This window comes from Bos grunniens, chromosome 10, assembly GCF_055505025.1.
Source record: "Bos grunniens cultivar Pamir isolate PY7600 chromosome 10, Bosgru_T2T1.0, whole genome shotgun sequence".
Taxonomy (NCBI): Eukaryota; Metazoa; Chordata; class Mammalia; order Artiodactyla; family Bovidae; genus Bos; species Bos grunniens.
Genome location: NC_141174.1, coordinates 42,986,693 through 43,002,497, shown reverse-complemented (window position 1 = coordinate 43,002,497; position 15,805 = coordinate 42,986,693). Strand labels below are relative to the sequence as shown.

The 15,805-nt window shown below is 39.2% G+C and overlaps 1 protein-coding gene and 1 long non-coding RNA gene across 18 annotated transcripts in view; one reads left to right on the top strand and one right to left on the bottom strand.

The window, feature by feature from the left end:
• ATP8B4 (ATPase phospholipid transporting 8B4 (putative)) overlaps nucleotides 1-7,197 on the top strand; it is a 335,711-nt gene extending 328,514 nt beyond the window's left edge. For all 17 annotated transcript variants that reach the window (XR_015134453.1, XR_015134452.1, XR_015134455.1 and 14 more), the window contains one exon: nucleotides 5,016-7,197. Coding sequence is in view for 11 of the 17 variants with exons in the window: in XM_086320812.1 (XP_086176938.1) it covers nucleotides 5,016-5,297 (282 nt within the window). In the remaining 6 variants the exon portion in view is untranslated. The remainder of the gene's footprint in view (nucleotides 1-5,015) is intronic.
• LOC147364415 (uncharacterized) lies at nucleotides 15-12,390 on the bottom strand. The gene is made up of 5 exons (XR_015134465.1): nucleotides 12,251-12,390; nucleotides 9,207-9,283; nucleotides 5,784-5,854; nucleotides 4,942-5,148; nucleotides 15-272 (listed from the first exon to the last, which is right to left on the bottom strand). It is a non-coding gene; the product is annotated as an uncharacterized LOC147364415 (long non-coding RNA).
• Nucleotides 12,391-15,805: the final 3,415 nt, after the last annotated feature.

Here is a 15,805-nt window from a genome sequence, read left to right as displayed (position 1 = left end):
AAGTCAACATCACATTTATTTATTTATTTATATTTTATTTTAAAACTTTACATAACTGTATTAGTTTTGCCAAATATCAAAATTAATCCGCCACAGGTATACATGTGTTCCCCATCCTGAACCCTCCTCCCTCCCCATACCATCCCTCTGGGTCGTCCCAGTGCACTAGCCCCAAGCATCCAGTATCCTCTATACCATAAATCCACATCATCACAGTTAAAACAATGAACAATAAAAGTCCCAGTAGGGGATTATAGGTAGAAAGGGGAAACCTGGGGAAAAAAAAAAAAGAAGTATATTACTTTGGAAGGAATTTCAAAAGCACTGCATTCTCCTTAGTTTCAGAAACTAATTTTTAAAGACAGAATATAAGTTTAATGGACGATTTTAGAAACATAAACAAGCTCATGAAAGCCAAAACATTTTGTAGCTACTGTGTGCCAGAGACACAGGGCAATCAGACAGTTGCCTAAGAAAGCAGTAATATTGGAGGTAGAGTCAGAACCAAGTCATTCTGGTTTTTGAGTCTGTGCTTTTAGCTACTATGCAGAGAAGCTGCTTAGCATTGCCTGGTAAATAAGAAGTGCTCAATAAATGGAAGCTATATTGTAATTTTCTTATGAGTCTAAGGCTTGGGGTGCTTCTTTGTTCCTAGGATCACTCCTATAATATTGAAAGAGCTGTAGAAACAGAGATATAAAATAAATAATTATATCACTCACCTCTGTTATTTTTTTTAAAGCTTAATTGGGAAGACTTATAAAGATCTAGGAATGAAGAAAATAGTAAAACCATGGTTTAAAAAATAACTTAGTAATTATTGGATTTCTGTTTGTACAGATTACCTTACTAGTCTCTGGGATGAAAGAAGTAACTAAAATTAATAAGACATGGGTCCTGCCTATGAAGGAGCTTACAGTCTAATAATAGTCACAGACAGAGAGTGACAGAAGGATGCAGAAATGCCAATCATGGCCCAGTGATGGAACATGCTAAATTTGAAGTTCCAAGTTGAATCCTAGTATTATAGTAGCTGTGTGCTAAGAGCAAATCCTGTGAGCACTCCAAATCTCAGGGTTTTTAAAAATTTTTGTTGGTCTGGTGGTTACTAGTATTGTTTTCTAAATAAAAAAAAAAAAAACAATGAACAGATTATTTAAAAAAGCACTCTGATAACAGTAATTTTGATAAGTATACACACATAGTTATAGCTGTGGTGTTAGTGGTAAATAACCTGCCTGTCAATGCCAGTGCAGGAGACGTAAGTGACTCGGGTTCAGTCCCTGGGTGGGGAAGATTCTCTGGAGAAGGAAATGGCAGCCCACTTCAGTATTCTTGCCTGGGAAAATCCCATGGACCAAAGAGCCTGGCAGGCTGCAATCATGGGGTTGCAAAGAGTTGGACACGACTGAAGCAATTTAGCACGCATATAAATTTAAAGCATAACTTCAGCTAGTTATCAAATACATAAATTTACAATACAAAATATTAGTACACAAAATCTTTTTAGTTTTATAAACTACCAATTAATAACCTCAAAAGGAATTTAAGAAGAGAGTTCCATTTTAAATAATGTGAACATAATTAGAGAATGAACTTAAATATTCTAAGCCTGTGAGTCTGTTTCTGTTTGTAAATAAGTTCTTTTGTATCATTTTTTAAGATTCTTCCTATAGTGATATCATATTTGTCTTTCTCTAACTTCACTTAGTATGATAATCTCTAGATTCCATCCATGTTGCTGCAAATGGCATTATTTCATTCTTTCTAATGACTAATATTTCATTGTATAAATATACCATATCTTCTCTATCCATTCATCTGTTGATGGATATTTAGGTTGCTTCCATGTCTTAGCTACTATAAATAGCAGTACAATGAACATTGGGGTACGTGAACATTTCAAATATGGTTTTCTCTAGATATAGGCCCAGGAGTAGAATTGCAAGATCATATAGTAGCTCTATTTTTAGTTTCTTAAGGAATATCCATACATTCTCCTTCGTGGCTGTACCAATTTACATTCCAGCAACTGCATAGAAGAAGTAAAACTGTCACTGCTTGTGAATGACATGATAACCATACACAGAAAATCCTAAAGATGGTACCAGAGAAGTAGTAAAGCTCATCACTGAATTTGGTAAAGTTGCAAGATACAAAATTCATACACAGAAATCTGTTGCATTTCTATACACTAACAACAAAAGATAATAAAGAGAAATTACAGGAACAATCCATTTACTATTGCATCAAAAAGAACAAAATACCTAGGACTCAGCCTACCTAATAAGGCAAAAGAACTGTACTCTGAAAACTATAAGATGCTAATGAAAGAAACCAAAGATGACAAGTTCAGGTGGAAATAGAGACCATGTTCTTGGATTGAAAGAATCAATATTATCAGAATGACTATACTACCCAAGGCAATTACAGATTCAATACAATCTTTATCAAATTGCCAATGGTATTTTTCACAGAACTAGAACAAAAAAAAATCTTAAAATGTTTATAAAGATACAACCAACCTTGAATAGCCAAAGCAGTCTTCAGAAAGAAAAACAGAGTTGGAGGAATCAAGCTCCCTGACTTCAGACTACATTATAAAGCAACAGAATGATATGGGCACAAAAACGAAAATAGAGCTCAACTGAACAGGATAGAAAGCCCAGAAGTAAACCCATGTACCTACGGTCTATTTGTGGCAAAGGAGGCAAGAATGTAAAATGGAATAAAGACAATCTCTTCAATAAATGGTTCTGGGAAAACTGGACAGCTACATGTTAAAAAAAAAAAAAAACATTCTTTAACACCGTACACAAAAATAAAATGGATTAAAGACCTAAAGTAAGACCAGATATCATACAATTCTTAGAGGAAAACATAGGCAGAATGTTTTGCCTTGGACATAAGTTGCAGCAGTATATCTTTTTTTGGTTTGTCTCCTAGAATAATGGGAATAAAACAAAAATAAACAAATGGGATCTAATTTTGGCACAGCAAAGGAAACCATAAACAAAATGAAGAGACAACCCACAGAATGGGAGAAAAAAATTGCAAATGATGCTACTGATAAGGGATTAGTCTCCAAAATTTACAAATAGCTCATGGGACTCAATATAAAAAAAAAAAAAAAAAAAAAAACCCACCCTATCAAAAACTGGGCAGAAGACCTAAATAAACATTTCTCCAAAGAAGACATACAGATGGCCAAAAGGCACATGAAAATATGCTCAACATCGCTCAGAATTAGGGAAATGCAAATCAAAACTACAATGAAGTATCATCTCCCTCCAATCAATGGGACCATTGTCAAAAAGTCTACAAACAATAAATGCTGGAGAGGGTGTGGAGAAAAGGGAACCCTCAGGCACTATTAGTGGGAATGTAAATTGGTGCAGCCACTATGGAGAAGAGCAAGGCAGTTCCTTAAGAAACTAAACACAGAGCTACCATGTAACCCCTGGCAGCATTTTGGACATTTGCTCCCAAGGCAAAGGGAAGCTTGATGGAAATTAACTGACTTGGGAAAGTAAAGGGTAGTAAAAGAGGGACAAATAAGGTATGAGGTGAAGGGGCTCTAAATATCTGTAGAAATATATTAATAGTAACATTATTAAACACAAGGGGGAGGTGGTGTTCATAATAGCTGGGTTGAAAAGTACAGTTAGAAGAAAAACAGAAAGAATAGATTCTAGAAATACCTAAGCCAAGGGATTAACAGAACATATTTCAGTGTTTCATGGAAAGAGGAGTATAAGCAACACAATGTTGTTAGATCTGGACCCAGAGAGGAAGAGAAAAGGAGAAAGAGGGGACACACGTCTGTAGCCACGTATGAAGCGAAGTGAAGTCGCTCAGTCGTGTCCGACTCTTTGCGACCCCATGGACTGTAGCCTATCAGGCTCCTCCATCTATGGGATTTTCCAGGCAAGAGTGCTGGAGTGGATTGCCGTTTCCTTCTCCAGGGGATCTTCCCGACCCAGGAATCAAAGCCGGGTCTCCTGCACTGCTGGCAGACGCTTTACCGTCTGAGCCACCAGGGAAGCCCAACGTCATGCGAAGGGGGAAATACTGATAAGACGATTGACCAGGCTGATGATGTTGAGAAGAACTGATGTAGACATTCCCTTATCATGAAATCCTTCCTGGTCTGGGGCCAAAGTGCCAAGAGATTCCTTCTGAAATGACTCACTCATTCCCCTCTAATGTTTGCCCTTTCCCTTTGGCCCTGTGAGCTCATTCTGATGTAAATCCAGACAATGATGGATGAGCTGAAGGAAGATGATGCTCATTCCTTCCTATGTTTATGCACACCATGATTTTCTGCTTGATGGCTTTCTCCTGACATGAAGGTCAGAATCCAAGTGGTCAGTCAGCTCATCTAGAGAACAAGGTGCTAAGCATCAAACCTTGGATCTTTTCTCTCCTCAGCATTACAGGGAAATGAGATGCTACAAACCCACTCAAACAATGTTGAGCTTTTCAAAAGGTCACCAGAAAACCCACAAGAAATCAAAACCATGACAAATCTCATGGTACTTGGATCTGTCACAAGAGTTTGAAATTTATGACTGTCATTTTCTAAATTTTCTTAGTCCAGTCACCACTAACTTTTTCGAGCCAGAGAACCTCTAAAAGAGAAAGGAAAGGCTTACTTGGGGGAAATGGGACTGTAAGTTGTTATACTGACTGAGTTTGGGTGGTGCAAGTTAGAAAATCATTCTGTGCAAAATATGTTCCTGTTCATTTAAGACGGTTGTATGAGATGGAGACAATTCTGAAATTTGTCTTAACACTTTTTGTTTGCTTAATAGTCTCTTCATAGAAATAAAAACTGACCAGTATCCAGTTTTCCTGGCTTTTAGGTGAAAAAACTTGATTTTGCAATGAAGTTGAGTACTTGGTTATTACTGATACTGTTTTCACAGAAAAGGCTTTTACCTCAGGAAGTGGCCCACTATGTGGAGTCTGTCATTTGGATGCTCCGTCTCACCCTGGGTCTCCTTTGTCTCCAGATCCGCCAGTGGCAGAAGGCTCAAAAGAAGGCAAGGCCCCTGCGTAGCCGAAAGCCTCAGACTCGGAGATCAAGCTCGCGAAGATCTGGATATGCTTTTGCTCACCAAGAGGGCTACGGCGAGCTTATCACATCTGGAAAAAACATGCGAGCTAAAAATCCACCCCCAACGTCAGGGTTGGAAAAGACACTGTATAATAGCACTAGCTGGATTGAAAATTTATGTAAGAAAACCACAGACACAGTGAGCAGCTTTAGCCAGGATAAAACAGTGAAACTGTGAGTCAAGATGAATTTGAACCACACAGTCATCTTTTCACTTCAGCTGGAGCTGAAATCAGCTGGCTCCAGGGTTTGGGGTCTGGGGCTAGGCTGGAGTAGATGGCCTCACTTATCCTAAACCTGTGGCAAACAGCAGCCAGTGCACATTGGATAGAGATGCACTCTACTGACAACCTGGCCAGAGGGCACTGCCTAACTGATGAGTTGGTGGATAAAACTCTCAAAATACTAGCAAAGATTTTTATCAACCTAGATACCAATCAATCTGTACTTTAGAATCTCATTTATGGAGAAACACTTGTAAATCTGTATACACAGAGAATGGATCTTCAGCTGGATAAAAGGATACATTCACAAGGTATATATCCCAGCTGTGCAAAGCATCCTTGTGACACATTAACACTTATATGTAAGGTCAGCTATTTCCAAGATACATGTTTAAGGTTTTAGAGGTGCACATTGTACACGAAGGTGCTTTCAGACTTACCAGCAGCCTGTTACTCTCCAGTCTCGATCTCTACCTGTGTGTTCAGTCAGAACAACAGATCCCCTTCATGCCTAAAGAGAAGAAAAACTTGCTGGTATTCCACATTTTTCTACTAGTCTGGAGACAAAGTAGACTGAACATCTTTACAGTGGGTAGGCTGACAACTTGTTCAAATTTATTCAAGAAATTCTCAGGGACATGTTCATGAAATGTCAAAGACAGACTCTAGATAGAAAGTATTCTAAGTACTTGTCAATGACTTTTATAACAAACTCAGTAGTTATTTACTCTGTGTCATCCATAACTATTGATGGACTTGGCAAAGCACTGAAATTTCACTGTGATGATAGTATTTCATGTAATTAATGTATCTGCAAATACTTTTGATATTTCCAATTTTGAAAAGTTCAGATTTGAAACCAAACAATCTCTTTAATCGCTATTTAAGTATGCAGGTTTAGTTTGTTCACCTGTCATACTCGTAATTCTAACATATGTGTTGAGTTTCTGGAGATGTACCAGCCCAGACTTCAGTCCACGTGTGAGTCACCAGTGCAGTATCTGTAAAAGGAATTCATGCATATTCATGTTCAAACTCCAGTTCTGTTACTTACCTTTGTAACCTCTGACAGGTAATGTGCCTCCTCGGGGACTCAGTTTCTTCCTCTGTAAAATGAGGATATTCTACCTACCTCATGTGGTTGGTTGAGGATTGTCAAAGCACAAATTCTTTAATCATTAAAAACAATTCTCAGTGAATAGATGATTAGTTAAGTGCCATTTAACTAATCATCAGAATAAGAGTTTGAAAAGAGCAAATGTGAAGAACTGGAACTTAAGTAATCAGTGGGAAAGGCCTTGATGAAATGAGACTGTAAAGTGAGAGCCTTACTTTGGTAAGTATCCTAAAGGGAAATATCCTTGGAGGTATTTTTATATAACTTTAACCATGAAGGTAAATTTCTCTATAAGAAAACAAAAATCATGTTTTATCAATTTTCTACAAATCAGTTTCCAACTTTATGGAATATTTAATCTGGTCTTTATTGAATTATTAAAGTTGTATTTCTGGACAGAGTCAGATGGCCCTTGGGTGAGCTTGACGGATAATAGGCTAGCAAGAAATTAATGGATCACACAATCCTTTTTTTTGTTTGTTTTTTTGCTTTAATTTCCATGTCTGGGATAAGGTTTCCTGAATGGGGTCAGATGAGATATGTATAAAAAAGCCTAATGCAGTGCTTTAATCATAGTTAATGCTTATAGATTGACCCTTTTCTCCTGCATGCCTGCGTAGATTTATCCAGATGTTAGTTTTTCGTGTCTAATTTGTCATTAGTTTCACTGTGTGTGCTTGCTTTTTGTAGCATTTTTGAAAGATTTGAAAACTCTCAGTAAATATTTTGGCACTGTTGCTGTTTGACGTGTTGTTTCTTTATTGGAAACTCATCGGGAAAGTCTTTGTTACATTGATCAACTAATTGTTTTTTCTCTCTTAGGGAAAGTGTACTCATTCTTAGGATCAGAGTCAAGAACAAAATGAACCAGGTCAACCTATGTTTAACGGATGGGAAAGATTAGGAATGGTACACGTTTGCAAATTCAGTTCAAATTAAATAAGCCTGTTTATAAACAGATAATGTGGATAGTTGTGAGAGAAACACATTTATCAGTTTACTTTGGCCCTATGAGATCCAAATAAACTCACACACCCATTGCAAGGTCCTTCAAATGCCAAGGATTATTTTGAACCTGAAGATAAAAAGGCATGAAAGGGTGTTGGTGATGCTTTGCTATGCTATGCTAAGTCACTTCAGTCATGTCTGACTCTGTGTGACCCCAGAGATGGCAGCACACCAGGCTCCCCTGTCCCTGGGATTCTCCAGGCAAGAACACTGGAGTGGGTTGCCATTTTGGGGAATAGTAAAATTTTAGTTTTATGTAAACTATCAGATTATTTGGAAAGAAAAAATAATTCTATAGGACTAAAGTTGATAACTTGTGTTTTTAAAGTCTTTGTCCAAGTTTTGAGCTCTTATAGACAATTACAAATTGTGTTTTCCAAAGGAGGGCTCAAGATGGCAGAATGAGAGACTGTGGCGTTCACCTCCCCCTCCAGAGGCATCAAGAATACATCTACATACAGAATAGTTCTCATGGAAAACTAGTTGGAAACTGACTGAAGAACTCCTATACAGCCAAAGCTGCAAGAAAAATCTCCACCTAACAAGGCAGGACGGAAAAAAAGCATAAGGTCAGGACCCCCACCCCTGAGAAGAGTCTGACAGGGAGAGAAGTCCTGCATTGGTGGATCCTCATCTAGGGCTGCAAGCGGTTCGAGCCACAGTCTGGGTTTCCCAGGCCTGGGGAACAGCATGGAGAAGACAAGCCCTGTTGGCCAATGGCAGAACTGCTGAGACACATAGAAGGGCTGCAGAAGCTCAAACTCAGTACCAAGGAGTCTGTGTGTGCCGATCGTGGCAGACAGAGCCTTGTACTGGCAGCTGCCACCTTGCTGCATTCCTCAGTCCGAATGGGGCAAACGCTCCAGCACCGCTCACTCCTCACCATAGCTTTGTATGAGACCTGGGCCAGCTGGCCGTGACATTTGTATAGCTACAGAGAGACAGCTCTGGGATGTGATCTGGTTAAGGCAGTAGTGGTCATTGTCAGCGTGTGCTTGGGCAGTGCTGCCAGAGTTTGCCACAGTGAGCCTCCCAGCCCAGTGTTCCAGCCCCACCCACTCCACACTGCAGCTGAGCATGGAGGCGGAGGTGGCCCAGATCGCTGGCAGCAGCTCAGCCACCTCAGTTCCTGCAGCCACAAAGCCCCGACTCCAGCTCCAGACTGGTGAATGCCCCAGCCATTCCACATCATCATGTTGTACTAGATCTGGGACTAACATGACAGGGAAGGGATGTGACCTTGAGCTGCATCCCAGTGGAGCTGCAGAGGCCTTCACAGGCGGCACATCATTCCTCTGTGAGTGTGTGGGGGGCAGGGCACACACTCAGGGGGAATGGAGCCTGATTGGGCCCAACCAGCCCGGCTTCTACCCCATCACCTGGGGAGCAGGCCCTGCCCCTGACAGGATGGTGACAGCCACAGAGCAGAGAGGAAATCCCACTTCATACCCAACACAGGCTTTACACCCTCCAACGCCAACCACGCTCCCTATCAAGGGGAAGACAGCCAGCACACCCTGAAGGAAGATGTGGCTGATGTCCATATTAAAACCAGCCCTTTCACCAAAGATATCACACACAGTCTACACAGTGATGCTCCCATATAAAAATGCCCTTTAAGACCACAAAAGCTAAGTTTCTGTGTCTCTATGAATTTAGGAGAAAGTTAAATAAAATGAAAATGCATAAACCACTCCCAATAAGAAGAGCAAGAGAAATTCCATGAAACAGAACTCACCTGTGTACCAGATCCTGATTTCAAAAAGGTGGATTCATCTGCTGCTGCTGCTAAGTCACTTCACTCATGTCCGACTACTGGAGTAATGGAAATAAAAGCAAACATAAATAAATGGGACCTAATTAAACTTTAAAGCTTTTGCACAGTAAAGGAAACCACTGACAAAAAGATAACCTAGGAGAAATATTTCTAAGAAAAAATATTTGCAAGTGATATGACTGATAAAGGCTTAATAGCCAACATATATAAGCAGCTCATACAATTCAACATCAAAAACCATACAAGCCAATTAAACAATGGGTGGAAGAACTGAATAGACAACTTTCTGAAGAGGAAATGCAGATGGCCAACAAACACATGAAAAAATGCTCAACATCACTAATCATTAAAGAAGTACAAATCAAAACCACAAGAGATATCATCTTACATCTGTCAGAATGACTATCATCAAAAAGTCTACGAATAAGAAATGTTGTCAAGGATGTGGATGAAAGGGAATCCTTGTACACCATAGGTGGGAATGTAAATTGCTTCTGCCACTGTGGAAAACAGTATGGAGATTTTTCAAAAAACTGAAAGAACTACCATGTGGACCCAGAGATTCCACTCCTGAGTATAGTCACTTCAGTCATGTCCAACTCTGTGCGACCCCATAGATGGCAGCCCACCAGGCTCCCCCATCCCAGGCAAGAACACTGGAGTGGGCTGCCATTTCCTTCTCCAATGCATGAAAGTAAAAAGTGAAAGTGAAGTCGCTCAGTCGTGTCCGACTCTTAGCAACCCCGTGGACTGCAGTCTAACAGGCTCCTCCGTCCATGGGATTTTCCAAGCAAGAGTACTGGAGTGGGGTACCATTGCCTTCTCTGGAGTATACATACAGAAAGCCCCAAATCACTAATTCAAAAAGATACATGAACTCCAATGTTCACAGCAGCATTATTTACAACTGCTAAGACACGGAAGCAACTTATGCGTCCATCAACAAATGAATGGATAAAGATGGTGTGGTATATATTTATACAATAGAATACTATTCAGAATGAATATTTGCCATTTGCAGCAACATGAATGGACTCAAAGGGCATTATCCTAAGTGAAATAAGTCAGACAAAGACAAAAGCTATATGATATATGTGGAATATAAAAAATAAACTAGTGAATATAACAAAAAAGAGGCATACTCACAAATAGTGGTTACCACAAACTAGTGCTTACCAACAGGGAGAGGATTCGGAGGAGTCATACAGAGGTGGAGGAGTGGGTAATACAAACTATTGGGTGTAAGAAAGGCTACAAGCACATACTGCACAGCATGGGGAGTATAGCCAATATTTTTTAATAATTAGAAATGGGGTATAACCTTTAAAAATTATATAGAAGTAAAAAATTTTTTAAAGTTACTCCTTAAATTTATATGGAATCACAAAAGACCCAGAATTTCCCAATCCTGAGGAAAAAGAACGAAACTGTGGGTATAATCCTTTCAGACTTCACATTCTATCTACTTCAAAGCTATAGTAACTGAAACAGTATTGGCACAAAAACAGATATAGAGATCAATGGAACTGGAGAGAAAACTTGGAGAGAAATTCACACGCTTATAGTCAATCTATGAGAAAGGAGACAAGATTATATAATGGAGAAAAGACAGTCTCTTCAATAAGTCGTGCTGGGAAAACTGGAAAGCCAAGCATAAAAGAATAAAATTAGAGCATTATCTAACACCACACACAGAAATAAACTCAGATGGAGTAAAGACCAAACGTAAGACCTGATACTATAAAATTACTAGAGGAAAACATAGGTAGAACCTTTTTCACATAAATGGTAGCAATCCTTTTGGATCCATCTCATAGACTAATAGAGAAAAAAACAAAAGTAAATAAATGGGGCCTAATTAAACTCAAAAACTTTGGTATAGCAAAAGAAACCATAAACAAAACAAAGAGATAACCTACAGAATGGGAGAGAATATTTTCAAACGATGTGACCAACAAGGGATTAGTCTCCAAATTTTACAAATAGTTCATGTGGCTTGATATCAAAGAAATAGCCCAATCAAAAAATGGGCAAATGACCTAAATAGACATTTCTCCAAAGAAGGCATACAGATGGCCAAAAGGCCTATGAATATATACTCAACATTGCTAAGTATTAGAGAAATGCAAATTAATGCTACAATGAAGCATCATCTTACTCCAGTCAGAGTGAGTGAAGTGAAAGTTGCTCAGTTGTGTCTGACTCTCTGAGACCCCAGGGACTGTAGCATGCCAGGCTCCTCTGTACTCGGTGATTCTACAGGCCAGAGTACTGGAGAGGATAGCAGTTCCCTTCTCCAGGGGATCTTCCCAACCCAGGGATCGAACCCAGGTCTCCCACATTGCAGGCGGATTCTTTACCCACAGAGCCACCAGAGAAGCCTAAGAATACTGGAGTGGGTAGCTATTCCCTTCTCCAGGGATCTTCCCAACCCAGGAATCAAACCGGGGTCTCCTGCATTGCAGGCAGATTCTTTACCAGCTGAGCTACCAGGGAAGCCCTGGTAAGTATTACAGAATGAAGTATCATGTCACTCCAGTCAGAGTGGCCATCATCAAAAATCCTCCAAATAATAGATGCTGGAGAGGGTGTAGAGAAAAGGGAACCCAAGTACACTGCTGGTGGGAATGTAAATTGGTACAGCCGCTATAGAGAGAACAGTATAGAGTTTCCTTAAAAAACTAAAAATAGAACTACCATATGATCCAACAATCCCACTCCTAGGCATATATCCAGAGAAAACCACAATTCAAAAAGATACATGCACTTCAATGTTCATAGCAGCATTATTTACAATTGACAAGATATGGAAGTCACCTAAGTGTCCATTAACAGATGAAGAAAGAAAGAATATGTGGCAGGGTGTGTGTGTGTGTGTGTGTGTGTATATATAAACATGCCAAGATTTCATTTTTTTATGGTTGAATATGTTTTTTATAGAGAGAAGACATAGAAGACATAAAAAAGCACCAAAGCAAAAATTGCATGCTGAAAGTCAGACTCACCTTTCCTTGGTTCCCTTTTCTCCAGTAACGACTCAAGTCCTGAATGTTTGGTTGCTCTGCTTCAGTGAGACTACCACAGCACTAGGCCACCATTTTCTTCCATATTTCCATGTCCCATGATTTGAAATGAGAAATGCCCTGGGGAGAAAAACAGTGTAGAATATGAGACTCTTTGAATGCATGAAGCTACTCTGAGATCTTGGCCCTCTAGTTCTGGCTGCAGCAATCCCACTGCTGGGCATATAGCCCCCAAAGGAAAAAACTCTAATTAAAAAAGGTACATGTACCCCAATGTTCATAGCAGCACTACTTAAAATAGTCAAGAAATGAAAGCAACCCAAGTCCCCATCAACAGATGACTGGCTTAAAAAATGTCGCATATACACACACACACACACACACACACACACAATGAATTACAACTCAACCTAAGAAAAATGAAATATTGCTATTTCCAGAAACATGGATGGACCTAGATAATAATATGCTTAGGGAAATATGTCAGACAGAGAAAGACAAATACTACATATCATCACTTATATGTGGAATCTAAAAAATATTACAAATGAATGTATATACAAAAGACAGATTTTTTGACATAGAAAACAAACATGATTACCAAAGAGGAGAGGGAGGGGCACAGGGACAAATGAGTATAGGATGAACAAACTGCTATGTATGTAATATATATATATATATATATATATATATATATATATATATATATATAGTTAGGATTTATGGCTTGCCAGAGGAATTATACTCAATATCTTGTAATAAAGAAAAAGAAAGAACTGAATCACTAGTCACCTGAAACTAACACAATATGGTAAATCAACTTACTTCAATTAAAAAAAATAAATAAAAATTTAAAAAAAGACCAAATTGTGTTTCCTATTTTTCTCTCTCTCATTTGCCCCCATGTATATCTATGATCTAAAGACAGAGAGGGGTGAAGAAAGCAAGAGATAAAGAAGGGACTGGAAAAAGAGGAAGGGAGATAAGAGTTTCCAGATAAATATCACTTAAGGTGATATGACTTCCTGCAAAATGAATTTAACTCCTCAAAGGAAAAAATATTAGATTGTATTTGAAAAACAAATAACAAAACCTCCTGCATAGTTAATGTGAGGTCAAGAAAATTTCATTAGTGAACTCTAGTAGTGTTCTGGTAGCATCTTCAGGGTTTTCTATGTCCAGTATCATGTCATCTGCAACAGTGACAGTTTTACTTATTTTCCAGTTTGGATTCTTTTTATTTCCTTTTCTTCTCTGATTGCCATAGATAGGACTTCCAAAACCATGTTGAATAAAAGGGCAAGAGTGGACATCCTGGTACTGTTCCTGATCTCAGAGAAAATGCTTCTAACTCTTCACTGTAGAGGAGAGGTACATACATACAGTGAAATATTAGTCCGCCGTTATAAAGAACACAGTCACACCATTTGCAGCAGCATGGAAAGACCTGGAGATTATGACACTAAGGGAAGTGAGTCAGACAAAGACAAATGTCTATGATATCACTTGTATGTGGAGTCTAAAAAAAAAAAAAAATAAATGAACTTATTTACAAAACAGAAACAGAATCACAGACTTGAAAACAAACTTACGGTTACCAAAGGGGAGATGTGTGTTGTGGGGGATAAATTAAGAATTTGGGATTAACATAAACACACTATGCTATGCTATGCTAAGTCACTTCAGTCGTGTCCGACTCTGTGTGACCCCATAGACGGTAGCCTACCAGGCTCCCCCGTCCCTGGGATTCTCCAGGCAAGAACACTGGAGTGGGTTGCCATTTCCTTCTCCAATGCATGAAAGTGAAAAGTGAAAGTGAAGTCACTCAGTCGTGTCCGACTCTTAGCGACCCCATGGACTGTAGTCTACCAGGCTCCTCTGTCCATGGGATTTTCCAGGCAAGAGTACTGGAGTGGGGTGCCATTGCCTTCTCCGATAAACACACTAACCATGTATAAAATAGATAATCAGTAAAAACCTACTGTATAGCACAGGGAACTCTATTCAGTATTCTGTAATAATCTATATGGGAAAATAATCTGAAAAAGAATGGATATATATACATGTGTAAGTGAATCACTTTGCTGTATACCTGAAATACCACTTTGTAAATCTACTGTACTCCAATACAAAATAAAAATTAAATTAAAAAAAGAAAATTTCATTGGAATATGGGTCAGGAGCTCTGACTTCTTATGGCAGTGATGCTACTGATTGGTGTGAGGCGGGGCATGCCACCCAACTCCCCTAGACCTTAGGGTCAGTTCATCAGTGGAGAAATTGGTCAGCATGGTCTCAAAGACAGTTTCTTATTCACACATTCTATGAGTTGGTTCTGCCAGTACTGCCTGCTATGTATTTGCAATTGTTTTTGATGGGAAAGAGGGAGGGAGGAAGGGAGGAAAGAAGAATGAAAGGGGAAAAGATCAAACTGGATGCTCTCCCGAGAGGGCAGCGCTTGGCTCTGGCACTGGCTTCTGTCTCTCTAGTCCCTGGTGTCCTCCTATCTCCAGCTTTTTCTCAGTCTCACCTCATAGAGGTGCTAAACCCCAGAGTAGTGCTTCTGGCTGAGTCAGCTGAACACAGTTTCTTACTGGTGATTCACTGAGATCTTACAACTTCTTTCCTCTCTGCCATTTTTAGTATCAAAAGTATAAGGAAATAAAAGTAAGACACTCATGCAAGGTCAAAAGAGGGCCTCTTTAAAATTCTCAATACCTTATCCCTGGGCTTAGAGGAGATTCTTTGGGTCCCAGTTTCCTCAAGATTCAAGTGGAAACAACAGAACTTGAGCTATTTCCTTCATAGTTATATAGAATTTTTCAGTTTGTGTATTCTTTGAGCCTCACAGCAACCCTGTCTGGTGGGCAGAGTGATCGTGCTGAACTCACTTTCAGGAAGAGGGAACTAAGACACAGAGAGGTTAAGTGCTTTGTCCAATGTCACACAGGAAGTAACAGAGCTGAACTCACTGAGTGACAGCAAGTCTGTAGCTTCTTAGCCGCAGTTCTTCATTCTGGCACCAGGCTCTCCTCAGAGATCTGGGATATCTCCACAGTCTATCCTCCTAAACCAATCATTTTGCTTAAGGATACAGAATTAAGGAAGCGGTGCAAACAAGTTCAATGTATTTTGAAATGTGTATTTCAGGTGTTCTCTTTTCAATGAAAATTAGCAAGATTTCCACCTTTCCCTTATGCATTTCATGAAGTTATTAATAGATGGTGGTGGAGTATAGACAAGGAAAATGTGCCTGACACTATTTTTTTTTTTTTAATTACTAGAAAACAACAAATCAGAAAGGCTTTACTTCTGATTTTTACAGCCAGGAAAAATTTTTACTTATATTACTCTGTGAGTATGTGCACAAAATGCCTTGAGATTTATACAATCTAGTTACCTCAGTTAAATAACTCAGAATTACTATTTTAGGTTAAAAAAATTAGACACAAAGTTTAATAGTGGAAGAAGCCAGAAACGATGATGCCTTCTGGACTGTAAATGGCTTTTGTGGGTCAGGGATCAGATAATTATGTG